The 16,447-nt window shown below is 54.8% G+C and overlaps 2 protein-coding genes across 4 annotated transcripts; one reads left to right on the top strand and one right to left on the bottom strand.

The window, feature by feature from the left end:
- The first annotated feature begins 501 nt into the window (after positions 1 to 501).
- On the top strand, positions 502 to 8,243 carry DUOXA2 (dual oxidase maturation factor 2). 2 transcript variants are annotated; one of them, XM_002193585.5, is made up of 7 exons: positions 502 to 579; positions 1,985 to 2,148; positions 2,280 to 2,337; positions 4,420 to 4,554; positions 4,724 to 4,937; positions 6,003 to 6,217; positions 6,623 to 8,243. In XM_002193585.5, the coding sequence occupies exons 2-7, from the start codon at positions 2,002 to 2,004 to the stop codon at positions 6,814 to 6,816; spliced, it is 963 nt and encodes a 320-aa protein (XP_002193621.5). In that variant the 5' UTR covers positions 502 to 579; positions 1,985 to 2,001; the 3' UTR covers positions 6,817 to 8,243. The 2 variants fall into 2 exon arrangements, with proteins under 2 accessions (XP_002193621.5, XP_072789972.1); XM_072933871.1 differs by lacking the exon at positions 502 to 579 and adding an exon at positions 643 to 1,880.
- Positions 8,244 to 8,855: 612 nt separating this feature from the next.
- On the bottom strand, positions 8,856 to 15,580 carry LOC100225458 (dual oxidase maturation factor 1). Of its 2 annotated transcripts, none has more exons than XM_072933869.1 (7): positions 14,978 to 15,580; positions 14,132 to 14,302; positions 13,217 to 13,274; positions 12,552 to 12,686; positions 12,168 to 12,381; positions 9,812 to 10,026; positions 8,856 to 9,213 (listed from the first exon to the last, which is right to left on the bottom strand). In XM_072933869.1, the coding sequence occupies exons 1-7, from the start codon at positions 15,566 to 15,568 to the stop codon at positions 9,005 to 9,007; spliced, it is 1,593 nt and encodes a 530-aa protein (XP_072789970.1). In that variant the 5' UTR covers positions 15,569 to 15,580; the 3' UTR covers positions 8,856 to 9,004. The 2 variants fall into 2 exon arrangements, with proteins under 2 accessions (XP_072789970.1, XP_072789971.1); XM_072933870.1 differs by having other exon boundaries at positions 14,132 to 14,286; positions 14,978 to 15,071.
- Between the last annotated feature and the right edge of the window lie 867 nt (positions 15,581 to 16,447).

Genomic DNA, 16,447 nt, shown 5'->3' on the forward strand with positions numbered 1-16,447 from the left:
GTTTTCCCCCCTCCATATACTGTGACAGAGGGAACCACAGGGGCTCCAAGGTCACAGCACTGCTTCAGTGTGGAGGATGCTTCCCAAGGTGCAACAAGTCCAGTTTCTCCTGCCATGAGCTGTAGGCATCACTTTTCCACTTGAAAGCTGAAAAAAAGGCCAAAGAGCTGCAAAAATGCCAGAAGGACAATCGAGGGATAAAGATGGACAGACAGCAAAAGAGTTCTTTCCCTGGAAATTCTCTATAAAACAAGTCCCAGCATATGGAAATGCAAACATCCATTGGTGTTGGTTGAAAGTTAAATTTAGATTTAACAAGACAGCATTCTCCATGTTAAGTTCTCGTTTTTAATGTTTTAAACTCTGAAGAGTCGTGTTTTGGTGAATATAGACTTGAAAATCCTTCCTGCTTTATTGTATCTCATAGGAAATTTGGGTAAAGGTACCAGGAACAAGTGGAATTCAAGCCATTATGATTTAATAATTAATTTCTTTTCTTGCAGCAGGTCTGACTATTTTGTGGGCACTTTTGCTGGACTTCAGTAGCACCAGGAATCAGCTGCAGCTCCTGCTTGCCAGGTAATCATAGCGCTTGAAGGCTGCTTCTCTCTGGGTTTGGCTTTTCGAGAAAATAACCCAAAGCTGTTACAGCAAAATAGCCCCAAAGAAGATTTTTAATAGCACATGACAGCTCTGTCAGTCTGTAGCAGTCAAGTTAAATTCAGAGCTGTTGTAAAATCCCAGTCTCCGTTCCACTCTTTGCTGTTATTGTCTGGGTTACTGGACAGAATATTCTCAAATCAAATATTGTTTTAGGTATTGAAAAGCAATTCAGCTGCCTAAACAAACGGATTTATGATAATTATTGTGATCCCCACTCACCTCTAGGGATTTAGGACCAGCTTTTTGTGGCTGAATTGCTCTGGGTTAGATCTTACCTAAAAATATGATTTAAACTGTTTTTGGAAAATGAGAATAAAATCACCACTTCCGTACAGGAACATGTTGCTTGGACACGAATCAGATCAGCTCTGTCATCCCCTGACTTCAGCAAACTTCCTGGGGCAGTTCCATGCAGAGAGGCAATTAAATAAGCAAAGCAAGAGGACTAAGCATATTATCAGTTTTGGTAGAAAAGATCTAACCCAGGCACAGGAATAAGGTGTGTAATTGCTGGAAGTGGAGTGCCAGAGGAAGTTCAAAGTCATCTGTGGGAATGACACACACCTTTTGATTTTATATAATTCAGCTTCCTTTAGCCTTGAGATGTGCTCACAGAGTTTTGAATGTTCTTTGGACCCTCATCCTGGGAATAGGGGCTGCTTCTGGCCCCTCTCGACCAAGTGCAGGACCAATCCTTCCTCTTCCTCCTTCACCAGACCAGCAGCTCCTGGGGAAAATCTTCTTGGAGGAAATGGGCAGGAATGGGAGTAGTGGGCCTTGTTCCACTTGGCGCTGCCGGACCTCTCTGGGGATAATTCTGCTATTGTGAAATCCGTGTTTTCAGCGCTTCCTTGTAATTTTGGAGGAAAACACTTCTGCATTCTTTCCCCGCTGGGAGGTTCCCCAGTGGGCTTGGGTACTTCCCCTAAGGGTTCACCCCAAAGTGGAAAGCCCTGGCTGCACCTGCTGGAGGGGAAGACCTGGAGCTGGCCAGGCAAGAGCTGCTCAGCAGGTTCCTGCTCTGGGGCTGCTCCTCACACTGCAGCAGGGCCAGGGCTCGTGGCTCCTTGGGCTGCCACGGTCCCTCGGGCTGCTGAGCCCTGCCCCAGGCACCTCCTCTCCTCCACCGAGGCCTTTTGGGTGGCGTGTTCTCTGCTGGGGAGTGTCCTGCCTTGCTTGCAGCGTCACATTTCCTTGTCCCTCTGGGGACCCTTCAGGTGAACCTCCCTCAGCTGGTTATTCCAGAGCGGAGCCACCACAGGCTGGAGGCATCCAGGCAGGGCAGTGCAGGGTCCCCTCTGTCACCACCTCTCTCCCACAGGCTCCTGGAGGTGCAGGATGACTCTTTTTGACGGCGTCTACCCCTTCTACCCGCAGCAGAGCAAGGCTGCTGTGTTCAACATCAGCAGCATCATCGTCATCGTGGTCTTCCTGACGCTGGCCTGCAGCTTCCTGCTCATCATCCCGGGCATCCGCGGGCGGGCGGTGCGTGACCCTGGGGACGGGCGGCTGCTCCCCATCTTCTGCCTGCTGGGACCCCCCAGTGCTTTAGGGGCAGGCAGGAGGACAGCCAGGGCTATTCCTCCCTGCCTGATGTGCCCCCTGTCTCCCTGCAGAGGTTGTACTGGACTCTCCGTGTTCTCCTCAGCCTCTTCGTGGGAGTGCTGATTGTTGGTGAGTGCTGGGCGGCCCTCGGGGATGGCTCTGGGGGCAGGATGAAACCCTGGGGTCTAACCTTCCTTTGCTCTGCAAAGCAGTCACACAGCTACCCAAAATAGCTTTCCCTTCCCTGGTATGGGGGCTGAGGGCACTTGGAGGTGCCCATGGTTACTTCTGGGAGTTTTGTTGGCTGTAACTCAAACAGCTCCAGCTCCATCAGGCTGCTCAGCCCCGTGTTCCTCCAGCTGTGTGTATGACCCCACACTGGCAGGGTGCAGGAACAACCACAAAAGCATGGATGAAATGCAAAGAGCAGATTTATTTTCATCATCTTGCTCTCCAGGGGACCCCCAAAGCAGCACTGGGTAGAGACAAGGAGGGGACTGGCACCAAGGGCCACCAAACCTGCTGTTTTCACCTGTGTTTCAGGGATTTGTGCAGGTGTAGTTCACTGATGTACTTTGATCTTTCCTGTAACAGGGCTGGATCTCAAGTTTGTTCAAAAGGTGCTCCACTTCTCCAACACACAGGGCTAGACAGTGCTTACTGTGATCTCTGGGTTTTTCTACACCCCAGCTACACAGGGGCTGAGTGTGTTTACAATCCCCCTCACCAGTTTTCCATTATTTCCCCCCAACTCTGTGAGCTCTCTTGTGGTGCCTGGGGCTGCAGCCAGGCATGTTTGGAGATTGTGAGGAGCCTTGCAGTGATGTGGAGGGAGCAGGCTGGAATAAAACACAGGCAGGGCAGAGACTGCAGTAGTGGGGTAAAGACCTCCCAAGGAGCAAGGTCAGAGGAGATGAAGAAAAGGATTTAATTTAGTAAAAAACAGGAAATCTGTAATAACTGATGGTGAAAACCAGGCAGTGGGATTTCCAGCCCAGACAGGGCAAGAGGATGGGTACGAAAAGGTGTACTGAGGGGCTAGAAGATGCCAGATGGCAAGAGAAACCAGCCCTGACCCTAAATCAAAGCATCCCTCCTGCTATGAAGGACAAGATGGATTACAGAACTGCCTGGAGAGGGATGATGAAGGAGAGGGACAATGATAACCTAAAAGATTCAGCTCTGAGTTGACCAGGCGCTAGAAGTAGATAGCCAGACCGGGACACAGGGACCATCCCAGCATGAGGTTGCCACCCTGGGGATGCCACCAGAGCCACCTCAGAACGTGGTGCCAGGCTGGAGGTGGCAGAGGGGTGGAGACCAGAGCTGATCCCACAGCCATAGCCAGCTCAGCCCTGCAGAGCCACCCAGCACCACCCCACAACAAGGCTGCAGTCGGGCTCTGCTTGGGCACACAGGAAGAACAAATTGTCCAGGAGCCAGCGTCAGAGTTTCTGTCTGGCAGCAGCAGGGCACACTCACCCCTGCAGCCAAAAAACATTCCTGTGGAGCTCCCACTGCATCAATGCCCTCACAAGTTGACTCAGACACTGAACATTTTCTCAGGAAGGTTTTTTGTTCAGACTGACATCAAACCATCAGCTTTACTTTTCTTGTTGGAAAACGAAGCCCACTGCAAAGTGGAAGTGCTTAAGAAAAGGATACCTTGTTCCAAAAAACATATACCAGAAAAGCTTCCCATTTTTCATTTTTCCCAGCTGGAATGATTGCCCAAGCTGTGATGGCGCTTCCCACCCCTGTTGACCCCTCCTTTAGACAATGACTTTTACTAGTCACTAATAGTACAATTTAGGGAGCTGGATGTGTGAAATGAGACTCACCCCTGTTCCTGTGGCTCATCTCTCAACCCTGTCCCTGGGTGGTGTGGTGCTTGCCATGGTGGGGAGTTTGCAGGGAAGTTCTGGAGAGGATTCCAAGGAGAAATCAGATCATGATGTCCATCCCTGGGGATCTGACTCCGCTGTTCCCGGATCCAGGGAGTGGATGCTTAGCAAGGGGAGGACCTGAGCTCTGCAGGGTGTGGGAGCTGGTTGGGGCATGTCCTGGTGGCTGAATCAGCATTCCTGCCCTCCTAACACTCCCTTCCAGTGCCATGGTGGGAATGCTGCCACTCACCTGTGATTCTCCCCTTGAGCACAGCAAAGCCTGAAACCGGACCTGTTTTAACCCCAGCTTTATTTTTCCTGGCAGTTGTCCAGTTCACAGGGGACTGGGAGACTGGCTGGGTGCAGGCAAACACCTCCTACAAGTCCTTCAGCCGTGCCCAGGTGAACGCGGACATCGGGCTGCACATCGGCCTGGCAGGGCTGAACGTCACGCTCAGGGGTGAGTCTGCTGTCCCCAGCCGGAGCTCTGCAGTGTCCCCAGCAGCTCTGCAGCTGCTCTGCGGGACCCCTGCTCCGGCTGGAGGCTCCTGGGACCCTGCTGTGCCCGGCTGCTGGCGGGCAGTGCCCGGCTGCTGGCACAGCAGGACCTCAGCTGCTCCCTGCCGCAGGAAACCCAGTGCAGCAGATCAACGAGACCATCGACTACAACGAGCACTTTCCCTGGAGCTTTGGAGCGGATTTTGAGCGCAGCTACAGCGAGGGGCTGCAGAAGGGGCTGCCCAGCCCCATCCTCTATGTGGCAGAGAAGTTTGGCAGGCAGAGCCCCTGCGCCGTGCACGGGCAGTACCGCGTCGCCGGCCACTACGCCTCAGCCATGCTCTGGTGAGCCCTCCTGTCCTGCAGGCACAGGAGATGCAGGGCTGTGAAGAGCTTGGCTGCCTTTCCCTGAGGCCTTTGGGATGGGTGGGACTGCATCCTGCCAGGAGGGAAGCTGTGTGCGTGGAGGGGGCCCTGCTGGGCACTGTGGAGCAGAGAAGGAGTCCTGGTTCTCCCTGCTGAGCAAATCCACAGGGCTGGGCACAGGGGAGAGGAACGTGGTGCAGTCCCTGCTGTGATGTGGTGGTGATGGCAGAAGTCCATCCCCATGGATGGAGTGGAAGCTGCTGTCCTTGGTGGCCCAGAGAGGCCCATGGACACATGAAGAGCTCTCCCAGCCCTACCTGTGAGTGGATTTTGTATCTAAGATTGGGACCAGCTGCGGGAAAGATCCTGCAGCTGTTATTGTGGAGTGGATCTTGATTCTTTGGCAAGGTCAGAGATATGTCAGTGCCCACTTGGGCTGGGGAGAGCTGGTGCCCAGCTGGCAGGAGATGGTCCCTTCCACCATGTGTTGGCCATCAAGAGCCATTGCAGTGTTGTTCTCCCTGCTCGGTGTTTGACAGCAGGGACACAGAAACTAGGGAAGAAGCCTGGTGATGCCATGGAACAAGAGCTCCTGGTCCATAGCTGAGGCCCTCCTCTGTAGCCCAACCCCTCAGCAAGTGCAGAGCTTCTGCAAATGACCTTTGCCTGCTCCTGCGCTTATCTCAGTCCTGGGTGCTACTCTCAGGGACCACACTGCCCCACATGGGGAAGGGCAGGTAACTGGGATGGTCCAGATACACTGAGGGGGCTGCCACAGCCTCCTTGAGGCTGGTGCTCTCTGTGGGCTGAGCAATGGGAAGAGGAGATCTGTGTTTCTGCCTCCTGGCTGTAGCAATGTGAGCCTTGCACATGTACTTGCCCAGCGTGGGGATTAGGGATTATTCCTGCCTGCCCACAGAGCTTCTCCACCTCCTACAGTGCACTTGGAGCTCAGGTTTCTCCTACCACATGGAAATCCTCCCACAGAGTGCCCTAATCCATGGGACCCACAGCGCTCATCTCTTGGTCTTCCCTTGTCTCCAGGGTAGCCTTTTGCACGTGGGTCATCTCCAACATTCTCTTCTCCATGCCTGTCCTCATTTATGGAGGGTACATGCTCCTGGTCACAGGGGCCTTCATGATCTTCTCGCTGCTCTCCTTTTCCACTGTGAGGAACTCCCCGATGTGCCTGATCCAGATTGGGACCAGGACCCTGCACGTGGCCTATGGGGGATCTTTCTGGCTCATGCTGGCAATTGGTAAGAACATCGGGGTGCCCCAGGTCCCCCCCCGTGCCCCTCTGGATGTACCAGTGCTTCCCTCCCAGGTGGGAAATGCAGCTCCCCAGAGCCCCAGCCTGTGCCTTGGCAAAGCAGGTCCTGGCACAGATGTGGAGAGGGGAGGGAAAAGGGGGAACACCATCCTCATCTCAAGGCAATAGAGGCATTTATAGCTCCTGAGGTGCAAAGACATCGGGATCACTTGCCTGGGGTTTCAGGCCTGTGCCTGGGTTTTAAGGATGCTCAGAACAGTTCACACAGCAGAAGGCCACCTTCCATAAGCAAAGGCCTTGTCCTCTCTCAGGGGACAGTCCAAGGACAGCGGTGGGGTGGGGACACTGCTGGAGTGACAGGAACCCAATCAGAGGGCATTTTTGTTTCCAGGCCTACTCTGTTTCGTGGTTGGGGTCACCATCGTGGCAATGCACCATCTCAGATTGGACCTGCTGAAAACTTTCTTTGATCTCCGTGAGGACAAAGCAGAGGAGTACCAGGAAATGCCTGAGGTGTTCATCAACTCTCACTTTGTGAGCAAGGGCCTGTCTTCCTCTCAGCCCTCTGAAACCAACAGCGTCTAGAAGAAAGTCCTCACTCTTTCCCTGAAGATGGACCCAAAAGGGCAGAAAAAATTCTTCTTGATATCCCCAGAGATGCATTTCCTCATCCAACTGTCTTTGCAGCCCACATTGGGATGGGTCCTTGCTGGGAAGCAACTTCCCAGACTGTGTCTCCCTGTGTCTCCCCCTGGAAGGGGCAGGCTGTGCTGCCATCAGAGCAGCTCCCAGCTGCTGAGGCTTGGGCTGCACACTCACCTGGGGACCCCTGTCCCAGGAGGAATTGCCCTTCCTGCTCCATGCCCTTCCCACGCTGTGTTATCCACTGTCTGTTCCCACTGAAACTGAGAAACAGCTCACGGGTCACATTTCTGCCTGGGACCACCTGCCACTGCAAAAGCCTGGGATTAAACCTGCTCATTTTTTTCCTAAATATGACATTTTGTGGTTTAGGTGTATCCAGGAAAGCCAGGTATGGATCCAGCTTCTGCAGGCTGGATGCTGCAGGAGCTGGAACAAAAAAACTGCTGCAGAAACAAAGGCTGAGTAAATGTACCACAGTTTGCTGTGGGGGATATGCTGATGGGATTATTTTCACATTCAAATTTGGCCTTTATTAGATGAAACTTGTAGCCCAGTGTGGGCCAAAAAGATGCCTTAGGAAAGGAAGGAGAGTGAAGTTCTCCCTGTCCAGCTGGAGAACACTTAGACTGGCTGGGCAGCAGGCAGGGAGGGGACTCTGTCCCTCTGCCTCACTCAGGTGAGCCCCCACCTGCAGAGCTGCTTCCAGAGAAGGACATGGAGCTGTTGGAGCAAGTCCAGAGGTGGTCACAGAGATGCTCTGAGGGTGGAGTCCCTCTGCTCTGGAGCCAGGCTGGGAGAGCTGGGGGTGCTCACCTGGACAAGAGAAGGCTCCAGGGAGAGCTCAGAGCCCCTGCCAGGGCCTGGAGGGGCTCCAGGAGAGCTGGAGAGGGACTGGGGACAGGGGCCCCTAGTGACAGGATGAGGAGGAATAACTTCCCACTGCCTGGGGGCAGGGATAGATGGGATATTGGGAAGGAATTGTTCCCTGTGAGGGTGGGGAGGCCCTGGCACAGATTGCCCAGAGCAGCTGTGGCTGTCCTGTCCCTGGCAGTGTCCAAGGCCAGGTTGGATGGGGCTTGGAGCAGCCTGGGATAGTGGAAGCTGTCCCTGCCCACAGTGGAGGGTGGAACAAGATGAGCCTTAAGGTCCCTTCCAACCCAAACTATTCTGGGATTCTGTATCTGAATGCTGGAAACCTGGGCACCTTCATTCCAATTAATTGTAAAGTACATAATTTCAGTATTTTGACTTTTCTTTCTGAGATCCTTGCTAGTAAGTTACTTATTTCTGTCAGATGATACTTGTATGTCACTAATGTGGTTTGTTCTGCATAGGAATTATTTTCAATAAAACTTTACTAAAACCCCTCTCCTTTGAAACACTGTGGTCATTTAGAGGGCTGGTTTCTTAAGAAGGGCCCATGGGCACATCTGAAGGTCTCTTCTGGCAAGCCCCCAGCAGCAGCCTCCTTCCCATGGGGACAAATGTCTCCTTGGCCCATTTCAAGGTCACCCACTAAGAAACCTTTGTCATGAGTAACCCAGGAGGAGCCCAGACTGGAGGTGCTGCTCACCTCTCCCTAATTGGTTATAGCTGATCTCCAAGGCACTGTTGCACCTCCTTTCCCACCTCCTCCTCCCCTCCTTCCCTCCTGGTCTGGTACCTCCAGGATCCTGCTAAATTGTGTTCCTCTTTGCCATCCTGCTCTTCGCCTCAGACTAAGAGGAGGTGTTGGTACAGCTTCCTCTGCACTTCCCAACTGCTGATGGGAAGAGCATCCAAGGGCAGGGGGAATTTTTGAGGTTCTTTTGGGTGAGAGGGCTCTTGTGAGCTCTATTTCTCCTTTGGTTCATAACCATGAGTCTGCAGTTACTTGTTTTCTCCCCAGTTTGTTCTGATTTAATCTCTGTATCCTGGGGAAGACTTAGGGTTTGTTGGGATAGACCCAGGGGAAGGGCAGTAAAACAGAAAAAACCAAACCAACAGAAACTGTTGTATTTGAGACACTTTTTCAGATCTGGATATTCTCATCACTTGGTTCTTGTTGTGTCTCTTCCCACCTGGGCTCCTGATGGATTTGGTGCATTCAGGAGCAGGATCTGCAGGCTTGCCCTGCCTCCCCTGTGCCTCAGAGCTGGGTGGTTGTCCCATGGCAGAGCTCCCCGAGGGGCACCATGAGCCCATCCTGTGCAGAGCAGCTGGGCTGGGCTGGCAGGCAGGACTTGTCCCACAGCTCCTCTTCACTGCCCTTGTCCAGGCTGAAGATGAGCTTCAGCTTCTCTGGCCGCAGGGAGTTGAGGATGATGATGCCCAGCCCCAGGAGGAGGCTCAGCAGCCCTGCAGAGACACACAGGGACAGCACTGCAGGAGCTCTGCTGGCTCCCAGCTGCACACCAGGGACGTGTGGCATCACCCAGCAGGCGGGCAAAGGTCTTGGTTTCTCTTTCCCCATCTCAATTCTGGCATCACTTTGGGCTCCCCAGTACAAAACAGAGGTCAGTGAACTGGGGCAGAGAGTTGGGAGAGTTGGAGCCCACCGTGCACAGGGAAAGGCTGGAGGACCTGGGTTTGTTTAGCCTGAAGAAGAAGAGTGCCCGGGGCAATTGGTTACTGGAAAAGGGCTGGTCTCCCTGGAGGTGATGTTGTAGCATGGGAAATTCTGGTTTTGATCAAAGGAAACAATTGCTGCTCAGAAGTGGAGCAGGTCCTGAAAGGCAGAGGGAATCTCTATCCAGCAGCTAACTTCAAACATTCCGTTCTGTTGACTGCCCATCTCTTTCTCTCCCCAACCTTGATAATTCTAATCTAAAATCTTCTAACCTAAAATGATCATTTTCTGTGACCAGCCATGGAGAAAGAAGGGATGAGGTGCTGCTGGGCCATCATCTCTGTAGGGATGGAGAAGGAATGCCCCAGAAGCCAGCTGAGCACTCACCTGTTGCTAGTGCCAGCCAAAAGGATTCACCATAGTCTGTTCTCAAGGAAACTGGGCCAAACTGGATGGGGCACCTCAGGGTGTTCCTCACGGTGGAGAAGAGGAGCAGTGAGAAGAGGATCAGAGTGGCAGTGAGCAGAAGCATCTGGCCACCATAGAGCAGGATGGACATGGAGAAGAGCAGGACGGAAATGAGCCATGTGCAAAAGGCCAGCCTGCAAAAGGACCACAAAACTGAGCAAAAAACATCAGGCTTGGAGTATCTACTCTGGGTCTCCTCTCCATATCCCAGTGGAGAGATAAAGCCCTGGGCAACCTGCTCTAGTTGGCTTTGCTTCAGCAGATATCTGGACAGCCTGACCTAGAGAGTCCTTTACAACCCAAACAACTGAGCAATGACATGAGTGGTGGAGCTGTGGGACACATCCCGCAGCAGTGGAGAGGGATCTGCACACCTGGGAATGTTCCATATTGGATTTCCTGAAGCCCCCAAGCACCTTGGTATGGCCTTGGCATCAGCCCTGCTCTGGGTGTGGGCCTGGAGTAGAAATCCCTGGAGGTTCCTGTGAGACACTGAAAGGTTAGTGTTTAATAACTCAAACATTTGGCCACTTGCAGAGGCAGCAGGTGCTCTGCTGGGGCTGGGCTCCCCTCTATGAGGTGGGGAAGGAGGGTTTTTTTTGGGTGTGTGGTGGCGAGCCCTCTGATGTGCATAAGACAGAGGAGCCACCCCAGAAGCTCTGGGTTTTGAGGCAGATAGGGAGAAGGCTGATAAGGAGCAGACCCTGGAGAAGCAGGGTGATGTTTTTATCATGGCAATGTCCTCCCTTACACAACGGGCTCAGCCGGACCACTCCCCCTCCCTCCTGGGAAGGTCCTGCTCACTCGGGCCATTGTTTCTGGTCACACCTCGGCCTGAGGTTTTCATCCCTTCTGAGGGGGCAGAACTGGTTCAACACCGGCCTGAGAGGCAGGGTCGTGTCTCAGGAGGGATCCCAAACCATCCCAGACCCCCGAATCCCCCCGAGACTCTGAGCCCTTCCCTGATCCGGAGTGCTGCCAAGTGTAAAGTTCCCCTCTGCAGGGAAGGTGCTCTGGGCTCTGAGCTCTGAGGGACCCCCACCTCTGACAAGACAGAGAGGAGGATCCATGGGGCACTGGCTGGTTCCATGGGTTGTATCTTCTTACTTAATCTGTCTCTCCTCCTAGCTTCCTTTTCTATTTCTTTCTTTGTCTACATCGTATTTCCTGTGACATAAAATCCATACTGTTGGCTGCAGCATACGGTCTCATTTACACCTTAATTTGGGCAGAGGATCTCTCTGATAATCGGATTGTAACTTCTTTCCTGGATTCTTGTGATTGTCCACAACTGGTTACCCCCAGGCAGCTCCCACCTGTTCAGAGGGACAATGGCATCAAGGGACACCTTTGTTTGCAGAACTGCACCATTAGCCATGCCCACACCTGATTCAGCACCTGGAGTGCACCCAGCTGCCAGCCCTACCCTGTGCTTGGGGCTTGGATTTAGCTCCCTGGGGAGGCAAGCCTAACAAATTTTTCTGATTCCAAGAAATAAAAAACAAACAAACAAACAAACAAACTTTTCATGAACATTTCTGCTTTGAAATACAGGAATGTTTGGGTGGGGATAATTATTTTTCCTGAAAATGAAAAAGGAGATGGGTACAGGGTCCTGGAACCTACATTCAAGGGGGAATTGCAAGGCTCTCTCTTCCTGCAGTGCCTTTCCCACCACCTCTGAGACTCGTGGGGGTGCTCTGGGACTCCACAACACACACAAGGGCTCTAAGTTTCATGAGCTCCCTCTTGATGGCCCCTCCTGCTCCCCTCTGCCCTCCCTCTGGGGAGACCTCAGAGCCCCTTCCAGTGCCTGGAAGGGCTCCAAGAGACCTGGAGAGGGACTTTGAACAAGGGCCTATAGGGAGAGGATGAGGAGGAATAAATTCCCACTGCCAGAGGGCAGGGATAGATGGGATATTGGGAAGGAATTCCTGCTGGGAGGGTGGCGAGGCCCTGGCACAGATTGCCCAGAGAAGCTGTGGCTGCCCCATCCCTGGAAGTGTTCCAGGCCAGGCTGGATGGGGCTCGGAGCACGCTGGGATAGTGAAAGTGTCCCTGCCCATGGTAGGGGGTTAAAGCAAGATAAGTTTTAAGATCCCATCCAACCCAAACCACTCCATGATTCCACAATTCTATGAACCTATGACAGGCACAGAAGCATGAGAACCCCAGATTCTGCAGAGAGCCAAGGCTTTGGCAGGGCCTTGCAGTGACAAGGGCGGCTCCATCGAGCTCTGTCTGCTGTGCCTGGGCTGCCCTGGCTGTAACTCACCACAGGGTGATGGACACGTAGTGGCCGGCGACGCGGTACTGCCCGTGCACGGCGCAGGGGCTCTGCCTGCCAAACTTCTCTGCCACGTAGAGGATGGGGCTGGGCAGCCCCTTCTGCAGCCCCTCGCTGTAGCTGCGCTCATAATCCGCTCCAAAGCTCCAGGGAAAGTGCTCGTTGTAGTTGATGGTCTCGTTGATCTGCTGCACTGGGTTTCCTGCGGCAGGGAGCAGCTGAGGTCCTGCTGTGCCAGCAGCCGGGCACTGCCCGCCAGCAGCACGGGCACAGCAGGGTCCCAGCAGCCTCCAGACGGAGCAGGGGTCCCGCAGAGCAGCTGCAGAGCTGCTGGGGACACTGCAGAGCTCCGGCTGGGGACAGCAGACTCACCCCTGAGCGTGACGTTCAGCCCTGCCAGGCCGATGTGCAGCCCGATGTCCGCGTTCACCTGGGCACGGCTGAAGGACTTGTAGGAGGTGTTTGCCTGCACCCAGCCAGTCTCCCAGTCTCTGGTGAACTGCACATCTGTGAAGACTTCAGGGGTTAGTTACAGCCTGGCAGCAAGACACCTGGTGCTGGAAGTACCTGCCATGGTCTGAGCATCACCTACCTCATCCCAAGTTCAGGACTGGACTGTTAGTCCCAAGGGGAGAAGTCCTGTTTGTCCTTCCTCAAGATCTCCCCCAACCCATGACCCTGACAGCCCCTCTTGGGTTGGTTTCTCCTCAGCCCCAGTGGAGATCCTAACCCTGGGGGCAGTGGGGCTGATGTCTGGGCACTGCTTCTCATCTAAACCCCTGCCTGAATTCCCTGGAAGCTGGTGGTGAGCTTTTGGTGACTGCCCTGGATATGACCACCAGTCTTCAGACTGGAGGCAGATGGGTGCCTTCCACCCATTGCTGGGGCCACCTCCCAGACACAAGACATGTGTCCATCTTCCCCATGAACTCATCCTACGGGCTGGACTTGGCTCTTAGACTGATCTATTCACCCTCCCCCACCTTTCCCCTCCGTTTCTTGGGCACCCATGAGCTTCCCCAGGCCCCAGCACTCACTGAGGATCACAGCTCCCATGAAGAGCCCCAGCACCGACCGCAGGAACCAGAAGAGTCGCTGTCGGGGTGAGCAGAGTGGAGGCACAGGGGTCAGTCAGGTTTTACCACGGGGACCTCAGCACCAAGCACATAATTTAGAAACGTGAAATGGTGAGAAATAGACCTGTCCCTCCCCTGGGGAGCCACCCCGTGTGCTTTGTGGGTGGCTGGCATGGGGTACTCCTGTGGCATCCCTGCTGTGGTGCAGCAAAGGGGAGATCAGGCAGAGGATGATCAAATGAGCCCATTGGAGAAAGCTGTGACAGCCCTTTTCTTGGGAAGGAAGGTGGAAACATTCCCTCTAACAGTCTTCAGCTGCGATTTCACACTGATCCAAACCTCACGTGTTTGGATGTGTTGACAGCTGGCCACAGCTGTAGGAAAAAGGAGTGACCAGGCATTTGTAGAGTGTCCCCTGTGGGACAGAAGCCCCTCAACCAGCCCTGCTGCAAAACCAAGCACACAACAAGCACTTGATGTGGCTCTCAGCAGGGTCTGTTGGCCACACAGAGCCTGGTGAGCAGTGCTGGGACATGCCCGGTACACACCTCCTTCTTTTATTGAGGTTTCTGGGAAGGTGGGGTGAGATCTTTGAGCCTCACCCTGCTATTCCACTCTGGTGAAAGAATTTCGGCTTGTTCACAGAGAATTCCAGCCAAGATCAGCTCTAGCTGCCTCGGAACTCTGGGGTGGTGGAGTTTGGTGCTCATGCTGGGATGGGCTGGAGCACACTCAGCCCCATGGCATTCCAGAGATCCCAGAGCTCTGGCCATAGCCTGCGGGCAGCTCAGGCTGTTCTGGAGGCTGGGAAGGAGGAGGAATGTGGGATGCACAGGCAGGACCAGAGGTCTGAACTGCCCCTGCCCCTCCACTTACCCCCCTGCCCGGGATCCCTGGCAGGATGACGATGAACGTGGCCAGCATGGACAGGAACACGGAGACAATGACAGCCCGGGTGGCGTCAAAGGGGAAGCAGGCATTGGCTCCAGGGTAGAAGGGGTAGGAGCCATTCCACAGCGTCATCTTGCTGCCTGGAAGGACCCAAAACTGGCACCCAGAGAGACAGTGGTGAGAAAATCATCTCCACACATGCGCTGCAACCAGCCTTCCCCGCAGAACTGCCTCCTGCCCCTCTGCCCTGGCACGGCTGGGTGAGCATCCCGGGGCCCTGGGCACTGCAGCCCCACACTGCCCGTGCCCTCGGGCATCTCCCACGGGAGCCTTCATCTTCCCAGCACAGCCCCCAGCAAAGCTGGCTTGGAGCCACCAGGGCATCTGCTGCAGTACTCAGGTTGTCCCCAAAGAGGGACAGCGACACATACAAACACCACCGGGCCATTCACTCCCCTCCTCGGCTCCCCATCCCCAAAATCTTGCCTGTGCTCCCACCCTCCCTAGCTGCAGCAGCCTGGCTCGGCGCCCTGGGTGAATCACCGCACGAAGACAGGCTGAGCCCCTGCCGGGTTAACTCCTCACCCTCCGGGGGAACGGGAGGAACCGGCGGGGAGGAGACCCTGCCCGCCCGTGCCGCGGTGTGCCAGCCCGCAGGAGCCGGCGGGGACAGCGCTGGGACGCCGCTTGGGAGGCCAAACGCTGCTTTTGCCACAGCACCTGACCAAGCTCCCTTTCCTGCTGGGAAAGGGCTGCTCAGCACCCCCGGAGACGGGGCTATCCTTGCAGGAGCAGCAGAAACACCCGCAGCCCTCCCCACGCCGAGCCTACCTCCGCTGCAGCCGCGCCCGGGCTGGGAGCCGCGACGTGCCCGGGATGCTCCGGGATGCTCCGGGATGCTCCGGGATGCTCCGGGATGCTCCGGGATGCTCCGGGATGAGCCGTGGTGCTGCCCGCCCGCCCGCTCGCACTCCTGCCAAGGCTGCAGACGAGGATCCAGCCTGGCGAGGAGTCAGGGCTGTGCTGCTCCCGGTGGTTTTCAGTGCCCGCCTCCAAAGGCGTTGGATCATCCAGCCTAACCCACGGCGGACCGGCCGCTGCGGGCACAGAGGGCAGCCACGGGCGGGCACAGCCCTGAGAAGGGTTGGCTTCATCTCCTTGACTTTTCTTGGAGAACAGTAAAAAATTCCAGTTCTGTATGGCATGAAGACCCTGGAGCTGCCAGGGCGCTCTGGATCCTGGTGGGACCAGAGGTCTCCAAAGCCCTGCCGGGTGTTCCCGGCCGAGATCATCGAGGCTGTGCCTGCGTGGCTCCTTGCTGGCCCTGGCTCCTGACTCCAGCCCTGGGGAGTCTCCCTGAGAGGCTCCTGACAGCTGTTGGGCACCAGGCAAGGTGTCCAGAGGTGCTCCCAGCCCCATCATGCAGAAGATGCTCAGGTTTGTAACCTGGCCAGGGCATGGAGATAATGGAAATTCAAGCTTTTGGGGTTTGCTCCTCTGCTTTGGCATTTCAGCTGGCTGAAGAAGGTTCTATTGATACTGAGAAGGACCAGCCTGGCAGAAACACTGCCAGGGTCTTTCCTCTGAAACTGGCACAGCCATACCCTGGACATTTCTTTTTTGCATCCCAGTGAATGGGCTGGCTGGGAACCCACCCCCTTGGCAGAGGGAGGTAAAAACAAGTTTTCACTCACACCCAACCGGAAAGAAAGGCATTTTTTGGGCAAAGACTTTGCCATTTCCCTTCAAAGCCCCACCTAGTCTGACCCAGTCTGAACACTGAATCGCTCCTCTGGAGTGGTTTACAAAAATTAAAGGGTGGCAAGGGTGATGTGGCTGGGGAATGTGTGTGCAGAGATGTGCTGAGGAGCTGCCTGGTGGGGATGTGGCACCAGCTCCAGCCCTGACAGCCTCTGCAAAGCAGAGGGAGACATGGGCTTCAGAGCAGTGGAGCAAATCCTTAGGGGTGACCACAGGGACACCTGTGGGGCTTTGGAGCTGTTGGAAAGGTGGAACCACCTCTCCCTCCAGTGTGGGAGAGGATAACTGAGGGGATGGCTGGTAAGCAGCAGGATGAAGTTAATCAGGATGGGGAAGGTGCAGCCATGTGAAGTGACGTGTGGGGTGAGGGTCTCAAGCATCCCTCGTTGCACTCCCTGGAGCTGGGATGGGCAGCAGAGGGATGATTCTGCACTGGCTTGGATAAACCAATGTGTGGAGTTTGCCTTCGGAAGGGATTGAGGATCTGTGGGGTTGGGGCTGCTCAGACAAGCATCACAAGTGGGGAGATATCCTATTCCC

Source organism: Taeniopygia guttata, chromosome 10 (assembly GCF_048771995.1).
Source record: "Taeniopygia guttata chromosome 10, bTaeGut7.mat, whole genome shotgun sequence".
Classification (NCBI taxonomy): Eukaryota; Metazoa; Chordata; class Aves; order Passeriformes; family Estrildidae; genus Taeniopygia; species Taeniopygia guttata.